This window comes from Bicyclus anynana, chromosome 26 (assembly GCF_947172395.1).
Source record: "Bicyclus anynana chromosome 26, ilBicAnyn1.1, whole genome shotgun sequence".
Lineage (NCBI taxonomy): Eukaryota > Metazoa > Arthropoda > Insecta > Lepidoptera > Nymphalidae > Bicyclus > Bicyclus anynana.
The window spans coordinates 3,940,688-3,965,774 of record NC_069108.1 but is presented as its reverse complement, the minus strand read 5'-3'; the positions used below and the strand labels follow the sequence as shown (position 1 = coordinate 3,965,774).

General features: G+C 36.7%; 2 protein-coding genes across 2 annotated transcripts; both read left to right on the top strand.

Moving 5' to 3' along the window:
- Nucleotides 1–839: 839 nt before the first annotated feature.
- Nucleotides 840–23,382, top strand: LOC112050949 (phosphate carrier protein, mitochondrial). Its single transcript, XM_024089362.2, has 9 exons — nucleotides 840–996; nucleotides 2,982–3,084; nucleotides 4,631–4,727; nucleotides 14,536–14,705; nucleotides 15,302–15,463; nucleotides 16,255–16,434; nucleotides 17,401–17,538; nucleotides 19,724–19,855; nucleotides 21,529–23,382. Exons 2-9 carry the CDS (start codon nucleotides 2,986–2,988, stop codon nucleotides 21,619–21,621), a joined length of 1,071 nt encoding a protein of 356 aa, XP_023945130.2. The 5' UTR covers nucleotides 840–996; nucleotides 2,982–2,985; the 3' UTR covers nucleotides 21,622–23,382.
- Nucleotides 5,955–11,681, top strand: LOC112050948 (uncharacterized). Its single transcript, XM_052889475.1, has 2 exons — nucleotides 5,955–8,718; nucleotides 10,165–11,681. Exon 1 carries the CDS (start codon nucleotides 6,967–6,969, stop codon nucleotides 8,362–8,364), a length of 1,398 nt encoding a protein of 465 aa, XP_052745435.1. The 5' UTR covers nucleotides 5,955–6,966; the 3' UTR covers nucleotides 8,365–8,718; nucleotides 10,165–11,681.
- Nucleotides 23,383–25,087: the final 1,705 nt, after the last annotated feature.

Below are 25,087 nucleotides of genomic sequence, written 5' to 3'. Positions count from 1 at the left end.
GAAAAGTTGGAGGTGCACGCCCCGAACCGGATGCGAACCTACACCCTTCGGAATCGAAGGTCATATCCACTGGGCTATCACGGCTCAGTGAGAAACATGAATCACACTAATATAATAAAGGCGAAGTTTGTGTGTAAGTATGCTTGTTCCTCTTTTACGCTGCGGCTACTGAAGCGATTTGGCTGAAATTTGGAATTAAAAGATTTTACTCTGGATTAATACATAGGCTATTTTTCATCCCGGAAAAATCCATGGTCCCCGCGGGATTTGTGAAAAACTGAATTCAATGCAGACAAAGTCGCGTACGTTAGTATTATAATAATGTTAGGTACGTTAATTTAAGTAGTAACCAATATTTACTTATGAAAATAGACTCCATCTGTTTTCTTTTGATTTTGTGAACTGTTTTTACAATGATTAAAAACACAAGACGGCATTTTCCGTCAATAATCTTCGAAATTACCGTGACGTTCTAATATTGCGACTCTTCGTGACTTCGTGTGCTACTGATTTGCGTACGTATTCGTTTTTGACTTTTGTATTCGTGAAGGGTACGACACCGTCGTGTTCCGTACGTTCCATCTGTGCGATTGCGTGCGTGTGATTAATCTGTGTGCTTGTTTTTAAATTGGCGCCACTGATTTCACATTTTCGAATCATAATTCGTCTGGGTTTCAGCTGGACGTGGACAAACATATTTATTTATCTATGCCTTACCATAAATTTACAAAAATCTGCAAAGCTAACTACTCTATAACTTTTTAAATTTTCGGTAAAAAAGTAAAAATCCAGAAAAAAATTTATGATGTATATACCTCTGAGATCGTTGTATCTAGGTTATTCGTCTATGATTTCGCGCCTGTCAATAGGTCCACGTGATTATATAATTTTAATTTCCAAGTCGGACACGGCGCTGCTGTCGTTTGCCGTGTTTCCTTTGCACTGTGCGTCGAGCGCGGTGCAGTGTTTTACGAAATAACACCGGATTTTAGACATGTAAGTTAATAATTACTTATTTAGAATCATTTTTAAATAACGCACTACAATCGTACTTATGCATTGGTATATTAACAACTTAACAATATTAATTAAAATAACGAAAATTTCGCCGTCTTACCTTACGTAACGTTAATGAAATTATGTTTGCACGTGACCTTGCTCTATATCCTTATTTTACCCGAAATATTTACGTGATTTCAGACATTGTTTCAACCCTGTTTATAATATTAATAGTCCATGTTAGAGTACAAAATCAAGTTGGCTAAAAAAATGTATGACCATCCGCCCATCTCTATTGATTTGACTACATAGTTACAATTTTATCATCATTTAACATGTAATTTTGATCTCAATTCTATTTGAAATGCATTGTATAATTTGTGTATTAATACTGAATTATAACTTAGGACTTTTTAGAACATATTTTATTAACAACTGCATTGAGAATATTGATTGCCCTCTGTCATGGTATAACCTCATCAAGAATGTAAATTTGAAATTACAAACAAGCTTTTTGAATTAAGAACACAAATATAGCAGTTTATTTAATTAAGCTCTAAAGTAAAGTAATTCAATTACTATAAATGAATTATCTTGTGTTTTAAATTATTTAATATAACTTTAGGGTTTTCTATTAGTTAAACAAGCTTTATGAAATAAGTACACAAAAATAGCAGTTTATTTAATGAAGCTCTAAAGTAATTTAACTTTAAATTAATTTAGAGCTTAATTATTTAATTTATCTTTATACTTTAACTTAAGGCTTGAAAAAGGATCCAGCTCAGCATTGTGCGGTTTTTACTAAGCATAATATGGTCATACAACGCTGATTTTCAGCTGATTACCTTGCACCAGATGACACCATGGAAATGCATAGTCATAAAGCAACATAAAACTAAACTAAAAGCAAAAACTGAACTAAAAAGAAATGTTACAAGTACCTACAAGAGGCTTCGGCTGATATGATGTTGATGATGACTAAAGTCTTTTGTTTATGCAATAAATTTTATAATGTAACACTCTGGTAAAAGTTCTTCATATAATGTAAATAAGCCATTCCCTAAAAAGGTACTAGAAAATGATGTTTATTAATTTTTTTCTTGGAATTTTCAATGTTTTATACCTACAATAATTCTGCTATTCAGGGCCAAGACATATCCAACAAATCAAAGACCATGAAAATTGGTTCAATTGTTCTGTTGAAAAACCCAATTTTATTTAACAGAAGACTTTGAATTTGATTTGGACTCCTTTACCATGAATCTATTAAGGAAAGTGTAAAATAAAATTACTCACTTATTATCAGTTTAGTTTAGATCATTTGTTTTCCACCATATTTAAACTAGTAGTATTCCTGTCTCATTATGCAATCTGTTGTGAGACATTCAGAGACATGTGCACAATCTAGTGAATTTGCCAAAATAGTGTCCAGAAACTGGAAGTTGTATGACCTACCTAGCTGGTGGTCCAGCGATTGGCCTTATTTATTTATGTTCTTATTCTTTTATTTTGTCTTATTTATTTATGTTATTGGTTCATTACAAATAGCGAGATCCATGACTGTGTGTATCAAAACAGGGAAAGAAGTGTAGCAGAACTTATAAACAACTTGGAGCTGGATGTGTAATAGTCCAGTTTAAACAACAATATCAAAGTCTCTAGTGGGGGATACTCATAATATATACCAACATCCAACATAAAATCCATCTGCACATAGTCTTTTTGACCGATTGCATGACAAAAAAAAATGTTCTTATTCTATGACAAGAAGTAAGCCCCTGACTGCATTTTCTTACAACTCGCTTGATGTTGTAAATCCACTGGTAAGGGGTCGACCAACATTGCATTGGCCAGTGCAAGGTTTGGCCTTTGGGACCCCAACATACATATGTAGTTGTTCTAACTCTTCATACTACAGTTATCTCTAATGTTACACTTGTGTATTGTTACAGCTATTTAACATATATTGGGGTTTGTTACAGAAATATGTTCTCTTCCCTACTGGAGGCGGCGCGCAACTCGCCGTTCCGCGGACCCCTCGCCAGCGCGAACTGCGAGCCCGCAATACCCTCCACCAACACACAGGTAACATCATCATCATCATCATCATCATCATCATCATCATCATCATCATCATCATCATCATCTTATCATCATCATCATCATCATCATCATCATCATCATCATCATCTTATCATCATCATCATCATCATCATCATCATCATCATCATCATCTTATCATCATCATCATCATCATCATCATCATCATCATCATCATCATCATCATCATCATCATCATCTTATCATCATCATCATCATCATCCATCATCATCATCATCATCATCATCTTATCATCATCATCATCATCATCATCATCATCATCATCATCATCATCATCATCATCGTCGCCGACCGCAAACCTAGTGTTTGTTGATTACATAACCAACTTCATGATATAATAAATGCCCAATGATGAGAACTCATGCCGGAGGGGTGTGTCGCGAGGCACGTGGGCGTGGGCCAGCGCCACCGCGTGGGCTTACTGCGCGGCGTGACATGCCTCGTGGCGCGGGTGCCCTGTGACCTACTGATTATGAGAGCTGAGGGCTTCATCATTACATTTCAATTAAATCAAAATCAAAATTCATTTATTTCAAGTAGGCTCAATTTACAAGCACTTTTGACACGTCAGTTGACTATTTGTAAAGATTCTACCACCGGTTCGGAAGGCAGGTTCTGCTGAGAAGATACCGGCAAGAAACTCAACAGTTGCTCTTTTGAAAAAGTCATACAGTATTATAATTTACAATTGATAACAATTACAATTTCTTATAGTTTTACTTCCTGTGTGAAGGTGGAAGCTGATCCAATGGCCTCCAAGCACCTTTGTCGTTAAGGAACTCATCAATGTTGTAGTACCCTCGACTAAGTAAATGTTTTTTAACACATTGCTTAAAGCTATGCATTGGCAGGTCCATCACAGTCTTGGGGATATTGTTATAGAAGAGAAATATATAGTTAATTTACAAGCACTACATATTAGCAGTCATTTGATTAGATTTTTTTTTTTTTTTCAACAAATTAGCCCTTGACTACAATCTCACCTGTAAGTGATGATGCAATCTAAAATGGAAGCGGGCTAACTTGTTAGGAGGAGGATGAAATCCACACTCCTTTCGGTTTCTACGCAACGTCGTACCGGAACGCTAAATCGCTTGGCGGTACGGCTTTGTCGGTAGGTAACTAGCCACTATGAATTATTTTTTAATGGTAATTATTAATTATTATATTAATTTACGTAATTGTTGTTAGTGTTAGAAATACAAATTATGAAAAAAGGTTGTACTGGTGAAACCCATAAAAAACATCCATGCGGATGTAAAGGAGACGTGTGACGTTTTATGGGTTTCATCGGCTTCACCACGCTGCTTTTTTTAAAATTTATTTTATTGATAAGATATAACAAATATTTAACATATCGATACTCTCGCCAAACTGTACATGCAGTTTGTTGGCGAGTTGAAGCTCATTATTCTAGTTATTATTTAAAAGTACTAGCTTGTAAAGACTCATTCTGGATCATTGTTTATTCTGTGTACTACTGTATACTACACTGAGCGCTCGTCAGCAGGGCATGGCAGCGTCGGCGGAGGTGCAGGGCGACTCCTGCGAGTTCGCGTCCTCCAAATATTTCGCGCTCTGCGGATTGGGAGGCGTGCTATCGTGCGGTGAGTGATCACACTAATATTCCTCATTATGTATTTTAATACCTCCCTTATAGGAGAAGGAATTGCGGCAGAAACCCACCACACTGCCCCCATGTGGGTTGGCAAACCATATTCGGCTCATCGTTGAGCACGAGTCTCTTTTTAGAATGAAAGGGGTTTGGCCAATAGTCCGCCACGCTAGCCCAATCCGGATTGGCAGACTTCACACACATAGAGAATTGTCAAAATTCTCTGGTATGCTGGTTTCCTCACGATGTTTTCCTTCACCGTTTAAGCACGTGATATTAATTTCTTAAAATGCATACAACTGAAAAGTTTGAGGTGCATGCCTCGGACAGGATTCGAACACACATCCTCCGGAATCGGAGGCAGAGTGATACCCACTGGGCTATCACGCCTCTCTTAAGCTAGTAGCGGTATATTAGGAAAAATTCAGACGCAGCATGTCCTAAGTTATGAGTTATGAAGTATGTCTGACTGTCACAGGCTGTAGTTTTACAATGAGCAATGTGTCATTGTCAAATACGTATTTTGCAGCGATTCTGCACTTGAGTCATGACCGAATTTCAATTTGGTGTGTTCAATCACGGACAAGGCCAGATAACTATCTTATCGACTTGACGTATTATACCTATTTTTATCCAAAAATGTGCGACTATTTTTATCCAAAAAAAAGTTTATTACGAAATATATTGTCTAGTCGTTTGTTACGTAACCATATATCTCAATAGCTGATGCTGCACGGTTTTACCCGCGTGGTTCCTGTTCCCGTAGGAAAATTGGTAAAGTATAGCCTATAGCCTTCCTCTATAAATGGGCTATCTAACACTGAAAGAATTTTTCAAATCGGACCAGTAGTTGCTGAGATTAGCGCGTTCAATCAAACAAACAATCTCTTCAGCTTTATAATATGAGTAAAGAAGTATAGATATCAGAATATTTCAATAGTCCACTACAACTAGATACGAGATAATTTAGAACCTAAACCCACCACACTGCTCCAATACGAGATATCGAGTTCAGTGTGATAATATTTTACTGTAACGATTACTTCCTCTGAGATCTTGAATGAAAATGTTTTTTTTTTTTAAATATTTGCAATACCTTTTAAATATGACCAATATTTTCATTCCCCTCCAACTAGTCGGGAAATACTGTATTAGGAGTGGGTACGACAATAGACCAACGGGGCGGGGATCGAACCACCACCCCTCGGTGATGAGTCCGACCGCTCTTATCGTTGAGCTATTGAGGCTCTTAGCAATTAATTAACGACTGACGTAAATGCTCTCAAAGCCACAGCAATGTAATACACTAACGAGTTAGGGTGTTGGCTGTGGCGCTCCTATGGCTTTGAGAAAGCCCTAACCAGAACTTGAACCCAGGACCTGAACTGATCTGAAATCTAGGCTAACTAGTGACAATGTTGGAGTTGGTACTAATTCGGACTATATAAACGCTTCCGAACTGAAAGATTTTCATAACTTATTGCTGAAAAGTTAATTTATTTATTTATACTTTATTTGTACACTACAACATAAGAAAAAACAAATAACAAGAAAGAAAAAAGTTCGCTACGTAGCAATTTCTTCCGATAATAATTGCGATAATTTAAATTTTTGTAGATCGTGGACGTTATGGTTAGGCGAAGTACGAACTACTTTAGTTAGTAGGTTGAGTTTACTTTAGTCGAGTACGAACAATTTTTGGATTTACCGCCCAAAAATTTATCCGTTCTCGACTAGGATACTAAAGTAGTCTGTACGGCCTATAAAACGGAGTGTTCTCTGTCTACGGTAAATCGCCACAGCATAAAACGATTCTATGTGAATGTCAAGGATCTAAAAAATAAACGTTTGATCTATGGTTTGATGCAATTTATTTTTTATTCCTCTGACTCTTACTTGTCTTTGTCTGAATGTCAAATTTGTAATTTACTCTTTGGTTGGCATTGACGGCCATTTCAAAAATCAATAATCAGAGCACTTTGCATTTGAAAATAAAATATATTATACGGCCTAATCATGGTCTAATTGGAATTATTGAAAAGCATTTAAAGATTTTAGAAGGTGTTGCTTAGTCTAATAAAAAAAAAATAATAGTAGAAGTGTTCTAAACAAAAATTCTTCATTTCGCCGGCTTGGATATTGATTTTTAAACGTAACAAATTAAAGCTTGAATCGTTGAGTTATGTGAATTCATCTAACTTCACAACATAATAATACGTATAATTGTGAAAATGTCTTCAAGAAAAACAATGGGAGCATCATACTCAAGTTTTTCATCCCCTAAAAATGGAGCAGAACTCAATACGCACAAAACCGAGGAGCAAATCATGCAAGAGTCGAAATTAGAGGCGAAAAACAAACTAAAGAAGATTCACCGTCAAATCGGTCAACTTGAAAAGAGAAAAACAAAGCTAACAAAAGTTTTGAAAGTAAAAAAAAATCGCACCCGTAAAATAACTGTGAGTGTGCAGGATTTTGGATCAACATCACGGGTGAGGAGTCATCTTGAAGTAGCTCAGGTCACGACAAATGAGATGGTAAGTCCATCAGATAATGTACAGATTCAACTCGCTCAGTCCACAGAAACCAATATGACAAATAAAGTAATTAATAATAACGAGCAGCCCACTGAGATTTGCAGTACAACCAAATTTGTAAAAAGAGTTTCTTTTGCTGGTGAGAATACATTTAGTCGGACACAAGTAGACAAGTCTGTCCTGGAATTGCCTTGCACAAACTCCGCTCAGCTGGTCAGAGATACCCAAAATTTTAATAGTGAGACAAATACAGCATCTACAACCCAAAAAGAACTATGTGGTCTGACTGAAAAAATAAGAAAAGAACCTAATACAGACAAAACAATGCTTAATTATTCAAGCGCCTATAATGACTACTTGTGTGGTGCAACTAGTAAGCCAAAAAAAGCGGGTTTGGTAAATGAGAGACCTGTAATAAGGGAACAGGGCCGACACATTCAGTTTACACAATCCCTAGATTTACAGGATGCGAAACAAAAGAAAAAAAGAAGAACAGCTGTCACAAATCGTAGTACAGTGAATCAATCTTTATATCAACGTGAATCTGCATTACGTAGATCAGGCCATGTATATAAGCCTTCAGTAAATATACCAGCCATGACTTACAGAAAACCAATCCTCAAACATAAGCCTACATTAAATAAACCTACACCACATACAATAACCAATTGTGCAGCACCGAGCCATGAACAGATGCTCGCTGAACCAACAATCAGTTCCGCAGAATCGAGGAACATTAGCCATATCCAAAGATATTTTGACAAACTTGAACAATGTCCCGCACCAGGCTCTTCTCTAGTAAATCTCACTCACTTCACAAGCAAACTTCGTACCTACATAACAGCACTGGAATTGTTGAATGTGAAGCATGTATCCGAAGGAGACATAATGAAGCTGGTGTGCTCCAAGCTTGAGCCATATTTGCTGTCAAATTGGTGTATTTATGCACAAAAGCATTCTAAAAAGGATGTACCGATCATTAAGACAATGCTAGAGTTCCTCACAGTACAGGTGGATGTTGGATTAAAATATCTGTACCCATATACTGCGGAGATGTTGAAAACTGAAAGACAAATTTGCAAACACAAATAAAAAGACCATAGATTATCTTGTTTAGTGTAGCAGATATCTGCAAATTTTTCATTATTCAGTTTCATATAATTTTTTCAAGTTTTACTCATTTGACCACTCAGGAGATTAGTTGGTATAAGAAGAGATTATTATTTTTTATTTTCTAGTATGAGATATTGAGAACTGAACGAGAAATTCGCAAACACATAAAAAGACCATAGATTATCTTGTTTAGCGTAGCAGATATCTGCAAATTTTTCACTATGGTTTTTGTTCTCATATAATATTTCCAAGTTTTACTTGATACTCATTTTACCACTTAGGAGATTAGTTGGTACAAACTGAGATATTATTTTTAATTTACCAGTATGTACAGTAATATTTATTTATTTATTTATTTATTAAGGAAAATCAACCGCTAATACATTAAATTCATGCTTACAATTAATTACATTGATAAATTAGGTTAATGCTTAGCTATTAAAAGATTTTCACAACTTTCACAATTTTAGATATTATGTACACTTCTTAGTTATAGATATCCATTAATTCATAGGTACAACAAACTCTAAGATATCAAGTATATACTATACATAGAGAAAACAATTATAATCTAATTCACAAAAGTAATAAGTAATTTAATTAATAGGTAAATAATTTAATTTATAGGTACAATATATTACAAGTTTGGCACGAGAAGACCAGATACTATTTTAAGTAAAATTATAATTAAAATCAAGAATAATTAAATTTAAAAAATGTCAGATAAATAATATGATTAAAAGATAAAAATGCTAAAAATGTCAAATGGTACAATTAAGGTTGCAAATAAAACAAAAAAAAAATACAATTGGTACGAATGAAAGAAATTAAGAATTAAATAATAAAAATGTTAAAAAAAAAATACGATCAATAGTTAAAAATTAAAGATATGTCAATTTATACAACTGTTTTTTTATTACAATTTAAAAAAAAAAAAGGTAAAGAGTAAAAATGTCAGAGATTAAAAGTGTCAATTATTTTACGTCTAAAGTCAGAATATCTATTGAAAAATAAGTCAATTTCATTTTGAATTTTTACGAAATTATTATAAATGTCAGACATTCTTGGTATGGGAGAGTGTTTACCTAACTTTGTCCTACATGGCTTGTGAAATAATAAACTGCAAGGATACCGAGGTGCGTTAGTTCTTGGTGCTCTAATCGCAAACCTGTGAACCAGCTCCGGACAATCAATTTTATTATTAAATAAATTATACAAAAATGTCATCGCCATCAGCTGTCGTCTATTTTCAAGTCTATGCTTCTTATAAAAGTTTAATCTGTCACTATAATTTTGGAGTTTTTTATTAAACCTATAAGAGAGCTGCCTCATAAATCGTTGCTGTACTCTCTCAATACGCATTATATGAAGTTTAGTGTAAGGAGACCAAACTGCACAACAATATTCAAGGTGGCTTCTTACATAACAATCAAATAGTCTTATTAAAGAGGCACATTGTTTAAAATTTTTGGAACTCCTGAAAACAAATCCCAATGACTTGTTAGCCAGGCCAATAGCTTTGTCTATATGGGGTACAAAAGTTAGTTTGCTATCCAGAACAACTCCTAAATCACGGATCTTATCCACCTCAGTCAACCGCCTGTCGTTTATGTTATATACAGATTTTATGATATTATTTTTCCGCGTGAATTTAATGTGGTAACATTTGTCAACGTTCAGAGACATTTTATTTGTATAACACCAATCGCGTAGGTTAATCAAATCATCCTGTAACAATTTTGTATCATGGTCGCACTTAATAATTCGCGTTAATTTAAGGTAATAGTCTGTAAGCATTTATGAAAATGCATAATTAAAAAATCTTGTAATTTTAATTTATTTAAATAAGTAAGGACAAATATTATGAACAATAGATGTATATACAAAAGTAGGTAACTGATCTGCCTGTTATGTTTTTATGACCGATTTTGAATGTTTTGTGTGTTTTTAACAATCAAATGTGTGTGTGTGTGTGTCTGTGTGATTAATGTTATAGAGATTCTAATATAATATTATTAAATAATTAATATTAAGTAATAAATAAGATTTTGGCTGGTGGGAGGCTTCGGCCGTGGCTAGTTACCACCCTACCGGCAAAGACGTACCGCCAAGCGATTTAGCATTCCGGTACGATGCCGTGTAGAAACCGAAAGGGGTGTGGATTTTCATCCTTCTCCTAACAAGTTAGCCCGCTTCCATCTTAGACTGCATCATCACTTAGCATCAGGTGAGATTGTAGTCAAGGGCTAACTTGTAAAGAATAAAAAAAAAAAAAAATAAGATTGCAGTCAAAAATCACCAAATGTATGATTACTTTAAATAAGAGAGTAGTGATAAATTTAAATTCATAAATAATAGTCATGATTGCAGGATTAGTCAATCACCAATATAATGTATGATTAATTTAAAGGGAAACTCTCAGTTTATGAATAAGAAAGAAGTGATGTTTTAAGTTTTATTTACTTAATTGATTATATTAATTAATTATGAAACACGGCTAAAACTCACGTGATATTACGTCGGAGTATGCCCGTCTAGTTTCGAACCCATACGGGGCCCTTAGTCATGAGCTGGTTCTTGCATCGCGGCACGATCCAAACTGCGAAGCGGCTGCGCTATTATCTGCGCTATTATATTATTATTAATCTTATTTATGATGAATACTATTGGCAAAATTATTTTTTTGATTCCACAATTTTATTAATTAACTAGCGGACGCCTGTGACTTCATCCACGTGAAACTCGATGTTAACTTTCAACCCCTATTTCACCCTTCTATTAATGTGTTCGGAATATACTAATTATAAATAGTCACGATTTAGGTTTATAAAAAAGGAAAGATTTATATTTAAAAGAAAACTATATTTAGATATAGGTAGATTTTGAAAAATCAAATGAAAATGAGTTACAAACATTCAACCCCTATTTCACCCCCTTCTGATTTTGTTTCCGCGACACAAGTATACTATAACCTCCGTATTATGGTCTCAATTTGTGCCAAGAATTCAATTAGTAGTTTCAGTGTGATGCCTGGCTAACAAAAGAATGCAATCCAATTGAAATTTTCAAAATATGTATCTTCAATGTACAGAATTGGACCTGTTACAGTTTAATATAAGTATAGATATATAGTCAAGATTACAGTAAGTATTAGACTATTAAGAAATAATTATAATATTATGTATAATTTATTGAAAAAAAAAAGAATTATATTGTTTTTTAAATAATATGTGGATGCCATTGATGATTTCATTTTAACTAAGTCTATAAATTATAATAAATAATATGTATTATGAGTGTGTTTTTTTTTATTTAAAAGTTGTCTATACTGGAGCAATATCCACTATAAAATTTATATAACATTCGTAATTCCTTAATTAGAGAACAGGATGATAATTATTAATAAAAAAGAAGTACTTTTTTTTTGTTTTTTTTTTTAACCCTTAATAAGGCGCGAGCCTGTGTCATAGCTAGAATGAAATTTAGGGTGGATTTTAGGAAATCAATACCGTAGATTTCGAAAAAGTAGTTAAAAAAGAGGGGGATTAGGGGGGATCACCCCCATTTTTCAGTGGGAAATATATTCCCTTTGCCCGATTATGTCTGTGTAATGAATTTGAAAGTGGGAAAATAATTCCCCTTGCCTGTTTAGGTTATAACTTTTACAGGACTTTTGTTGTTATTTATATACTAGTATTTGCCTCTGGCTTCGTTGGTTTAGTATTTTTTGTATGTTTGTATTACTAAACTAAAACGACTTAAAAATATTATTATAAAAAGATTTACTCACTTAATTTGAAAACAACTTTATTAAAAATATATAAAAAAACTATTCTTCAAGAGAAGGAGCTTCATAAAACAATTTGAAAAAGTACAACTTGATAAGTGCAGTATAATATTTTAGTTCTCTTCTCTTCCTTCTTTGTGCTATAGAAACGACATCTTTTGGTAGGTATGCCTTCCTCAGGAAGATAAACCCCAACATTGAGGAGAAGGATCTCATCTGGTACGCCGAAATTAGAACCCTTATTTTTAGACAACATTAGCCGACTTTTCTTGCTTAAGTAGATTAAAATCAGCTGACCACTGCTCAACTTTCTTGTTTTCCTTATTTATGTCTATAAATCTAGAAATAAATATCCAAAATATCAGAAATAACTATAGAATATGATAAGAATAATATGAAGAGGAACATATGGTAGCAAAAGTATTATGTACGTCCCTTATTAATCTATGTCCCCAATTTTAGCTTTATTTTCAGTAGATTTTTATTTTCTGTCCCCCATAGTCATACTAAGTATTTTATATATATATACCGAATAAGAAATCAACAAGACGCAATCGGGCAATGGGAATTATTTTCCCACTTATAAATTTCAACAATTTGAGGGTAAAGAACACTAATAAAGACGTAAAACCAATATACACATATAGTATGATAGTAATGTTACATAATACAGAAATCATAATCTACTTACAGGATTTTTAGTAGAACAATTTGATTTTTTTTTCTTTACATCTACCGAAAACGTCCGTTATTTTTACTATTTTCACGTCACTGCACTTTTAACATTGATATATCAGTTCAAGTTCGCCATATTTTGATAAGTGTCGCACGGTAATTAGTTCACAGTTTACTAAGAAACTGTACTGTATGCTTGCGATAATTCTATGGGCTATCTTTAATATAAAAATGGAAAAAAAGTAAAATGGTTCGTGGTGGGAAATATATTCCCCTTGCCTTATTAAGGGTTAATGCCTTAACCTACTCGTGCTACTGTGTTCGTTAAGTAGTGAGAATTATTAGTAATTAATTATTAATTAATATTATTAATTATTATAGATGCAGTTATCTTTTAGTAAATGCTATTATTTTATTTTTTGTAGTTAGTGTATTAAACAGAAGTGCAATTAAATAGGGAAGTTACATAGGTACGTATGTAAAATGGTCGAAAAGAATTCGGTAATGCAAGAAACGACAATTTATAAAGTTGGCACAAGGCCAAGGCCAAGGCCTGTCATTCATCGTACTAGAAAACCACTCGACCTTCGGATTATCTTGTAAACTATTATGAAATTGCTCATTATATAGGTAACCAGCTGACGTCTCACGGTTACACCCGCGTGGTTCCCGTTCCTATGGAACTACGGGGACGAAGTAGAAATACGTAGAATACGGGGATAATATATAGCCTATAGCCTTCCTCGATAAATGGGCTATCTAACACTGAAATAATTTTTCAAATCGGATCAGTAGTTTCTGAGATTAGCGCGTTCAATCAAACAAACGAACAAACTATTCAGCTTTATAATATTAGTATAGATTTAGTATGTCATAAACATATATAAAGAAATTAAATTGAAAAAAAGAACAGAACAAACAAATAGAACAGGCCAAGTGCGTGTTGGGCAACGCGCAGTGTCGGGTTCCGTAGATTAAATAAGCACTTTAAAGCCATAGAATGCAAAATTAGTGATAGCGATACATCCTTACTTAAAAAAACATCCTTACTTTAAATTAAATTTTAATTTTTTAAATTGGTTATTACCATTTTATAGACGTGATTAATGTCTATTATGAGTTATCTTAAATCAAATTTATATTTAATTAAGATCAAAATTAGTACTTATGTAATTTTCAAATTCCAATTACCTTTTATAAGTCGTTCGATTTCGAATATAGCTCTTTAAATAGTCCTCCGTTTTGTAATTCCACCGCGCATACCACTGCGCCACGGAGACCTCGGTGTAATTATAATTAACTAGCATGCGCTCGCGACTTCGGTCGCGTGAAATTTCCCTCGGGAACCATGGATTTTTCCGGGATGAAAAATTTCAGCCAAATCGGTTCAGTAGTTGCGCGTTAAAGAGTACAATAAATAAATAAAATAAAATAAGCCTTTATTGCCGTAATACATTTGTAAATGTGTAACGTTAATGTATTCTATTTTAATAATTAAGAGCTAATAATTAAGATTATTATTATTAAAATCAGTTCTCTACTGTACAGCTTGTCCTTCAACAAAGGCCTCAAACAACAAAGCTATACATTTTTCTGAAAATGATAAAAAAAAGAAAATGGTCAAAGAGCAACAGTTCTCGTTTATAATAGGTATTAGTAGGATATCAATGAAATGTTAAATATCGCAGGTATCACGCACACGGCGGTGGTGCCGCTCGACCTGGTGAAGTGCCGGCTGCAGGTGGACCCCGACAAGTACAAGAACGTGGTCAACGGGTTCAAGGTGTCGGTGCGCGAGGAGGGCATGCGCGGCCTGGCCAAGGGATGGGCGCCCACCTTCATCGGCTACTCCATGCAGGTGAGGCCTTTACGTCGCCATTGTCATTATCATCATGTGGATATCATCATAATTTTGGCTGCTGGGAGGCTTTGGCCGTGGCTAGCCGACAAAGACGTACCGCCGAGCGTATTAGCGTTCCGGTGTAGAAACCGAAAGGGGTGTGGATTTCATCTTCCTCCTAACAAGTTAGCTCGCGATTCCATGTTAGATTGCATCATCACTTACCATCAGATTGTAGTCAAGGGCTAACTTGTAAAGAAAAAGACAAAATCATTGTCATTATCACAGCCTAGGTATAGATATCATCACTGTCATTATCATCTTATGGACATTATCATCATGGTCATTATCAGCGTATGGACGCTCACTGCAGGACACAGGCCTCCTCTAGAACTTTTAAACAACATTCTAGAAACGCTAGAGGAAGCTGTGCCATTTTGCCATTGCCAGACATAACCAGAGTCGCCATTCCAGCAGCTTTGGTTTTGCGATTCAATAACTTCGTTCTTCAGTGGATCTCTACATTTGTGGTTCGATCACGCAGAGATAGTCCCAATTTCATACAACAATGCTAATAAATAAGATTAATCATTGTGTTTTTTTAATTTGTGCAGGGTCTATGCAAGTTCGGCTTCTACGAGGTGTTCAAAGTGCTGTACTCCGGCATGTTGGACGAGGAGACGGCGTACACGTACCGCACGTTCGTGTACCTCGGCGCGTCCGCCAGCGCGGAGTTCATCGCCGACATCGCGCTCTCGCCGCTCGAGGCCGCTAAGGTGAGGGGCTGCTGTTTGTGTATAGTGATGATAGTTGTACAAAGTGCTGTACTCCGGCATGTTGGACGAGGAGACGGCGTACACGTACCGCACGTTCGTGTACCTCGGCGCGTCCGCCAGCGCGGAGTTCATCGCCGACATCGCGCTCTCGCCGCTCGAGGCCGCTAAGGTGAGGGGCTGCTGTTTTAATCATCAAGAGTTAGGCCAATAGTCCACCACGCTGGCCTAAAGGTGATTGGCAGACTTCACACACTCAGAGAATTAAGAAAATTCTCGGGTATGCAGGTTTCTTCAATGTTTTTCCTTTACCGTTTAAGACATTTAGACTGTCAATGTTTGGTGGTCTAACGCCGGTGTGATTCATCACAGCTTCTTACGACAAACGGGATTACTGCAGATGTGTACTGTGAAGAACTGAACACAATGATGGAGAAGCTGGCACATCTCCAACCAGCATTGGTCACGACAACGCGCGACTTCATACTGCACAGCAGGCGGTCTCCAAGTTGCAAGAACTAAGAACTAGGGTTGGAAGCTCTCCGTCGCTCGACCTTGCGCCTACAGACTACTACTTTTTCCAAAATTTTCGATGACTGATGGCAAGAATGAAATTCAATACCTGAGAGTACAAAATGCCTTTGAATAATTTGTTGCCTTCCGTCCAGCTGATTCTTTAAGAAGACATCCATAAACTGCCACTGCGTTAGTTGCGTGTTGAACCATTTGATTGGAAAAATACAAAAAAAAATCGTTTAAATTTTAAGACATAATATAATGTTATTTCCTTCCAGGTCCGGATCCAGACCATGCCCGGTTTCGCATCAACGCTGCGCGAGGCGTGGCCCAAGATGGTGCAGAACGAAGGCTACGGCACCTTCTACAAGGGGCTGGTACCTCTATGGGGTCGCCAGATCCCCTACACCATGATGAAGTTCGCCTGCTTCGAGAAGACCCTCGAACTGCTCTACCACGTAATTATTTTTTTTTTATACATTTTTTTTTCTGATTGTGTGATTGCTGTAGTTTTTAGCTACCATAAGAGCATCAAGAAGGGTTTTACTAAGAGCAGAAGGGCAGAAGTTTTTAAACCCTATCTAGAACTGGACGACGGGAATTATAGAAAGGGTGAAGACTGGAGGGGTTTGGGAGACAAAACAATTTACCAAGGACTCTAAGAAAGTTGTTAAATGGAAATTTGGTCTAAGATAGTGATATTGGAACTTCGGTTAAATGGGGTGATAGGGGGTCTGCTGGGGTAGAATGGTTATTATAAGTTTTTATTACATTGCCTCTTTACTGTGTGGATCAAATCTTGCAAACTAAACAATAACATTGTAAACAAAGCCTAATTAAAATAAATCAATATTGACTATTAACAATGGTGTCAATTAGTCAAATGATGTAAAATTTCAATTTAATAATAATAATAATAATAATAATTTATTTATTCATCAGAAAGCAGGTTTACAAAGATTGCTTAAACATAATAAGACCTTGATATTTTCTACCATAATAATTTGGTGTATGAAAAATTTAAATAGACTATGTATAATCCTAATTTATAACTCTTAACTCTTGAGCCATTTAAAGTTGTAAACACCACAAGATGTCATGAAATAGACACTACATTATTATATTTGGGCAAATCACTGGATTTCGCACCAAACATGTCTTAATTCAAATACTTAAAATCCCGCTGAATGTCTCACGACAGATTGCAGGAATAATGAGAGACTAAATGAAAAAAAAAAAAAAATAACTCTTAACTCAATATGATTCAAAATTCAATAATTTTATGCCAGTATGCGGTAATGTACAGTTGTTAAATTGGTGTGGCTCAATCACAATCTGCAATATAATAAGCAATCATCAAATGAAACAATTTCAAAATTTTAAATGTGTTCATGATATTGACGACTACGCCGACTGTCCCTCAGTACGTGGTGCCGAAGCCCCGCGACCAGTGCACGAAGGGCGAGCAGCTGGTGGTGACGTTCGCGGCGGGCTACATCGCCGGCGTGTTCTGCGCCATCGTGTCGCACCCCGCCGACACCGTCGTGTCCAAGCTCAACCAGGTATGTGGCTCACGACACACGCAAACCTACGTCTAGTACCTCGTGTCCAAGCTCAACGTGTCTCGCGTTACACACACTCGTGTCCAAGCTCAAAGTGTCTCGCGTTAGACACACTTGTCTCCAAGCTCAACGTGTCTCGCGTTACACACATTCGTGTCCAAGCTCAACGTGTCTCGCGTTACACACACTCGTGTCTAAGCTCAACGTGTCTCGTGTTACACACACTCGTGTCCAACCTCAGCGTGTCTTGCGTTACACACACTCGTGTCCAAGCTTAACGTGTCTCGCGTTACACACACTCGTGTCCAAGCTCAACGTGTCTCGCGTTACACACACTCGTGTCCAAGCTCAACGTGTCTCGCGTTACACACACTCGTGTCCAAGATCAACGTGTCTCGCGTTACACACATTCGTGTCCAAGCTCAACGTGTCTCGCGTTACACACACTCGTGTCCAAGCTCAACGTGTCTCGCGTTACACACATTCGTGTCCAAGCTCAAAGTGTCTCGCGTTACACACACTCGTGTCCAAGATCAACGTGTCTCGCGTTACACACACTTGTCTCCAAGCTCAACGTGTCTCGCGTTACACACATTCGTGTCCAAGCTCAACGTGTCTCGCGTTACACACACTTGTGTCCAAGCTCAACGTGTCACGCGTTACACACACTCGTGTCCAAGCTCAACGTGTCTCGCGTTACACACACTCGTGTCCAAGCTCAATGTGTCTCGCTACACTTGTTATTATGCTGGGCTGTACACCCTTTCTGTTTAGAGATACAAGCAGATATGCAAGACTATCTGTAACACTTAAATTGGAATAAATTAATGTATGGTCTTGAATTTTCCAAGTGTTCAGGCACTACAAGTTAGTGTTTTGGTGTTAGGTGTGACACAATTTTAAAATAAACGATTGTTTCTTTCTGAGTTTAAAATATGCTCCCGACCGATTCTCAATAATAAAATCTCATTTTTAATATTAACTATGTACGTTGTACACACTCTGCGAAGCACGGGGGTGGACCGACACCGTTGACTTTCGAAGTCCAGGCTGTTATTATTATTTTTCTTGTTTCTAAAAAATCTTTTTTATTTTTGTTGGCCTGACCCGAGACTCGAACCCTGGACCTTATTGTGCGTAGCTGCAGTAACTTATCACGGGACCAATGAGGCAGTTTTTACTTTAAAGTTATTACGAAGGAAGCCTCAATACGATGGTAAAGAGGATGGACTCACTCAGAAAGGTCTTCAGTTATCCCCGTTCGCTGGAATATTGTCGTACCAATTGGCGTGCATAAGGTGTTTAACTAGGGTATGCACTGTATATAAAAATGAAAAATTCCTTGTACAACTGTATTCTGTGGTCCAAGACAGGTTTGTATTGAGTCCTAAGGGTAGGCAGTGCTTATCAGTATCTATGATAGCACGCCACTGCTCGTATCCACCGCTAACTGGTCATACTGAAACAATGCAATGCAAAGGTAAAATTCGCCTTGGTGGCGTGGTTGAAAATTAGAAAACCAATGTTGAACAAATGCAATTCACAACATTTGTCAGGACAACTTATTTAACAAGTCAAACTGTAACCAAAATAAGACCCTAGAATGGCAGAGAATGACTACTGAGTGGAGTCACGCACTTGTGAACGTTGTGTGTAGGGTTAAAGGATCCTTTGGCTGTTACCTAACACTCCTCTTTTCCACTCAAGTCACTCTCCCCGCTTATCCCAAGTAAAGTATAAAGAATTACACAACAAAAAATTAAAACGGCTCGAACGCCACGAGCATACTGAAGCTGAAGCATATATAAATACTAGCTGACGCCGCGCGGTTTCACCCGCGTGGTTCTCGTTCCTGAAGGAATACGGGGATAAAATATAGCTTATAGCCTTCCTCGATAAATGGGCTATCTAAGACTGAAAGATTTTTTCAAATCAGACCAGTAGTTCCTGAGATTAGCGCGTTCAATCAAACAAACAAACTCTTCAGCTTTATATATAAATGTTAGTCAGTAGTCTCAATAGCTTAACGGTAAGAGCAGTCGAACTTATCACCCAAGGGTGGTGGTTCGATCCCCGCTCCGTTGGACTATTGTTGTACCTTCCTAATACAGTCTTTCTCGACTAGAGGGGATAGGAAATTAAAAAAAAACTGTAGTTTCAAGACGTGTGTGTGAACCATTTCCAGGACAAGACGGCGACGGTGGGCTCCATAGTGGGCAAGCTGGGCTGGGCCGGCGTGTGGAAGGGGCTGGGGCCCAGGATCGTGATGATCGGTACCCTCACCGCGCTGCAGTGGTTCATCTACGACGCCGTCAAGGTACGACTCATCATCATTAACATCATAGCTCACTGTTGAGCACGAGTCTCCTCTTAGAATGAGGGGGGTTAGGACAATAGTCCACCACACTGGCCTAATGTAAATTGGCAGACTACATGCACAAAGAGAATTCACGAGACATTATAGTAGGGGAGCCCGGGTTGCTTAATTTGTAGTTACTAAAGCGTAATTGGAATCGATTACATTTGGTATATTAGATGATAGAAAGAATAAATGGTTATAGTTTTTTCGCTTTCAGCGGTGGGGAAAAAACACTACAGACTAAAGACAATTTTTATTACTTCAGCTTACTGAAGTCATTAGAAAACATGAGCGATTGTTCAGGAGATTAGTTAGTAGTAGTAAAAAATTAACCGCGCTCGTGTCTCGATAACAGAAATATAAGGGTTTTATTTTGTAACTTTAGAACCCTTCCATTACATTACATTACATTATGTCAGATTTTCAAAATGTGCACTGTTTAGCTATCAACTCACCTACCTTAATCTGACGTACTGGTTGAGTATTTCTGAAGTTTTTTTTGGTTGCCCTAAACGTACCCACCAATATTAAGGATTCATACTTGGTGGAGGTACTCAACAACGTGCAAGGTATAGTCCCTTATGTTAATCTGCCGCGCTCGAGTAACTGCAAAAATCCCCTCTTCGGCTCCCCTACTATTACAAATTGTATGCAATACCCGCTCTTATCACTAAGGTCATTATTCGATGAATATTATAAATTACCAATTGTTCCTACTGACACACATCCGTGTGGACAAAACGTCATATGAGACATTACAACCGTATGCGAAACTCGCTCTTATGTCTTTTACCATCAACACCAGTATCCCGTGCACGGTTCATACATGCCAGTGCAACTGTATGCAATATTCGCTCTTATGTCTATATACACTAAGGGCATTCGATGATTATTATAAATTACCAATTGTTCCTACTGACACACACATCCGTGTGGACAAAACGTCATATGAGACATAATGAGACATATTGTGTACAGCTGCCGTTGTAAATGAGCATTGCAACTATATGCAATACTCACTGTTATGTCTATAGACACTAAGGTCATTATTCAATGATTATTATAAAGTACCAATTGTTCCTACCGACACACATCCGTGTGGACAAACATCGTATGAGACATCACGACTGTAAGCAAAACTCGCTCTTATGTATTCATCCATTAACACCATTATCGTGTACAGCTGCAGATGTAAATGTGCATTGCAACTATATGAACCTGAACTGAACTGGGTCCTAACTGAAAATCAGTGCTGCATACTTTTTTTATTGAAAGTATGCGGCAAAATGCTGAGTTGGGGCCTTTTTCTAGGTTGTGCCACATATTACAGGGCGTTCTTTAGTGCTCCACTGTTTGAGTGGACAGTTAAGCCATAATATGTTATAATTTAGATTTTATGTGATATGTGGCATTACTTAAAAATAAAGATCTTTTCTTTCTTTCTTTCTTTCTTTCAATACTCACTCTTATGTCTATAGACACTAAGGTCATTATTCGATGATTATTATAAATTACCAATTGTTCCTACCGACACACATTCGTGTGGACAAAACGTCATATGAGACATTACAACTGTAAGCAAAACTCGCTCTTATGTCTTCCACCATTAACACCATTATCGCGCGCTGCAGGTGTACCTGCGCATGCCGCGGCCGCCGCCCGCCGAGATGCCGGAGTCCATGCGGAAGCGGCTAGAGGCCGAGGAAGCAGCTAAGTCCAAGTGAACTAGTAATTAGACTGTAATATAACGTACGTTGGTTGACTATTTACAATTTCACTGTACAAAATAAAACCAATTTCATTAAAAAAAAAAAAATTTTAGTTTTGTTTTGTGAGAACGAACTCATGAATAAGGACTTAAAATGGGTTTATAATAGTGTAAATATGAGTTAACAATATTGAAACAATTGCAAAAAATTATATTTTTAAGTTGTAAGTTTTGTGAGAACAAACTTTGAACGTACTTAAAATGGGTACGTGGGAATTACCAAAATCGAAATGATTGCATTATGAAATAATATTTTTTAAGTTTGAGTTTTGTACGAACAAACTCATGAATAAATACTCTGGAAGTATTTTATACTAGTATGCTTACACGTGTAAAAATGTCGCTGGAAAACGAATGTATTTATTAAAATTTTTCAAATCAGTTGTGAGAACAAACTCATGAATAAGGACCCCAGAGGGGATTAAAAGTAGTCTGGTATACGTCGACTAAACCACATGAGATTATCTAACACAAACTTGTTTGTAAGCATTATAAATAATATTCTAAGACCTTAATAATATAAAAATTGTTTAAAATTGTACAGTGAAGTTGTGAAAGTTGTCTATGGGCGTCTTAGCCGTTATGACGATTCGCACATTGGCTGCTATCGCTTGCTCAAAGTCGCGCGAGTGTTTTATCGGTCTCATTAGCGATTGTACTGAAGCCTTTACTATTGTATTGTTGATATCCTGTAGGTCTTTCTGTTTTTATAACTCGCTAGAGTTTCGAATTTACCTCTATCTTTCTCTATCTAACACAATACTATAGAATGAGAAAGGTAGATGTGAATTCGCACTTGCGAGTTATACAAACATCGTAACAGAATAGAACTAAATTAAAGGCTAATCGCGGTTACAACTGAATGCTTCATTGTACTGTGTCGAGCGACTAAATAGTTTCTCTTATAATGTAATTTATGTACGATTTTTAAATAGCGCAACCAACTGAAGCGAGTAGAAATTAATTAAAACGTGCGTGATTTTTAAATCGCGCGACTTTAACCTGACTTAGGTTACCTTACTGTTAATAAAGCACCTGTCGCGCGACGAATAGGGTAAGAGATATAGTATGATTAATTATTGTCTTATATATGACATGTACGATGTTAAGTTAAAGCCGCGTGATTTTTGTAAAATTTAAGTAAATACGCAATAATAAACAATTTAATATCAGTTAGGTAAGTCGTATACGCGATTATGTTGAATTATACGACAAACTGAAATATTTGTCAGTTTTATACAGTATTCAAACAGCAGTTAGGCTAAAGTAATAATCGCTTAAGCGATCGACAAGTCGCTCAAGCGATCGACAAGTCGCTCAAGCGATCGACAAGTCGCTGAAGCGATCGAAAAGTCGCTCAAGCGATCGAGAAGTCGCTCGAGCGATCGACAAGTCGCTTAAGCGATCGAGAAGTCGCTCGAGCGATCGAAAAGTCGCTCAAGCGATCGCAGCCAGTGTGCGAACAGCAAGTATTCCCCCGTTGTAAAGTATATGTATCGTAGACAAGTGATATTCCGTTATGATAGTATGTTAAAATCATGATTGTGTAAATTATTTGATTTTCCTAAATAAATTTTTATTTTCTATTTATTTTTCATATTTTTTTTTTGTCTTTTTGTATCTTGTTGAGTTTGTGCATCGATCTGGTCGCGTGATGATTGTACCAAAGATTGTAACGCAATCTGCCTGATAATAAATGATACAATAGATAACATAATGATTGTTTTTTTTTCCAAATTTTTTTTAGAAAACGAAAGCCATCGTATTTGACAATAAATATAGGAAGAAGCTAGTCGTACGTAAACCGTACGAATTTATACTAATATTATATATATATAATATATTATACGAAAGTAAGTCTGTTTATCTGTTACCCTTTCACGGCTAAAAATAAAAGGGGGTGAAATAGGAGTTGATAGTTTGTCTTAGTAAGTCCTTTATTTTTATAGGAGTTACAGTTTTAAATTTTTTATTGGAGTTACAGTTTTAAATTTTTTATTGGAGTTACAGTTTTAAATTTTTTATTAGAGGCGTCCGCTCGTATTTATACATACAAATATTTTTCAACTGTAGAAATCGAACCCACGGCCATTGACGTAGAAGTAGTAGGTATGGTAGATCAATTCAATGGACCTATATTGTATCTGATAAATTATGTCTGTCCGTGAGTGAGTTAGTAGTGAATCTACCATTAGTCCAGAGCTGGTTGTACAAAGAAAAGCTGACAAAAGCTCAGTAGCTGCATCACGAAATCTCAAAAACCACTTGACGTACAAAGATGAAATTTGGTAGGGAGGTAGCTTATAGTTAGTAGACGTCTGCTAAGAACGGATGTTGCAAGAGGGCCGGATTAAGGAGGTCTAAGGGCGGACCAAGTCGCGGGCGTCCGCTAGTATACAAATAAGTAAAGTCTCACTTTTAAGAGGTTTTAGTTGCTATCACACCTGATGGTAAGTGATGGTGCAGTCTAAGATGGAAGCGCGCTAACTTGTTAGGAGGAGGATGAAAATCCACACTCCTTTCGGTTCCTACACGACATCGTACCGGAACGCTAAATCGCTTGGCGGTACGTCTTTGTAGGTAGGGTGGTAACTAGCCACGGCCGAAGCCTCCCACCAGCCAATTACCTAGTGCCGAACAATTTCTTTTCAACCAACTCTAGCCCGACCTGCATTTTAGTTCACTCCAGGACAGATCAGAAGCCTTCGTTTCAATGGACCGGTTCCAAGTAGCCTGGTCAGCCACGTCTTCGCTTGCCTGCTCTTGGATGAAGTACTGTAACACCAGCGTCCTTATCTATTCCCATCTCGGTGTACCATTTAAACAATGAGTCACTACATAGTTTTTAGGGTTCCGTAATCCACAAGGAACCTTTATAGTTTCGTCATGTCCGTCCATCCGCCCGCAGTTTAGCGCAGAGACTATTACTACTAGAAAGCTGTAAATTAGCATGAATATGTAAATTATAAATGTGAACAAAGTCGTAAAATAAAATGTTGAAAACATACATACAGCCGAACGTAGAACCTCAACCTTTTTGGAAGCTGATGAATAAAATCCCAAATTATTTAATTTAAAATAAATAATAGGCTGATAAATAGAATCATAGAGCTGGAAAACGAACCCAGCTAGAGAAGTCGTGAAATATAGTCAGAAATTATTTACTACTAGTGGACGCCTGCGACTTCGTTCGCGTGGAATTAAGTTTTTCACAAACCCTTCGGGAACCATGGATTTTTCCGGGATAAAAAGTAGCCCATGTATTAATCCAGACTATAATCTATCTCTGCTTCAAATTTCAGGTGATTCGGTTCAGTAGCCGAGGTGTGAAAGTGTAACAAACTTTCATACCATCATAATCATCAGATTTTAGCAAATCTTCGGGATAAAAAGTAGCCTATGTGTTAATCCAGAGTAAAATC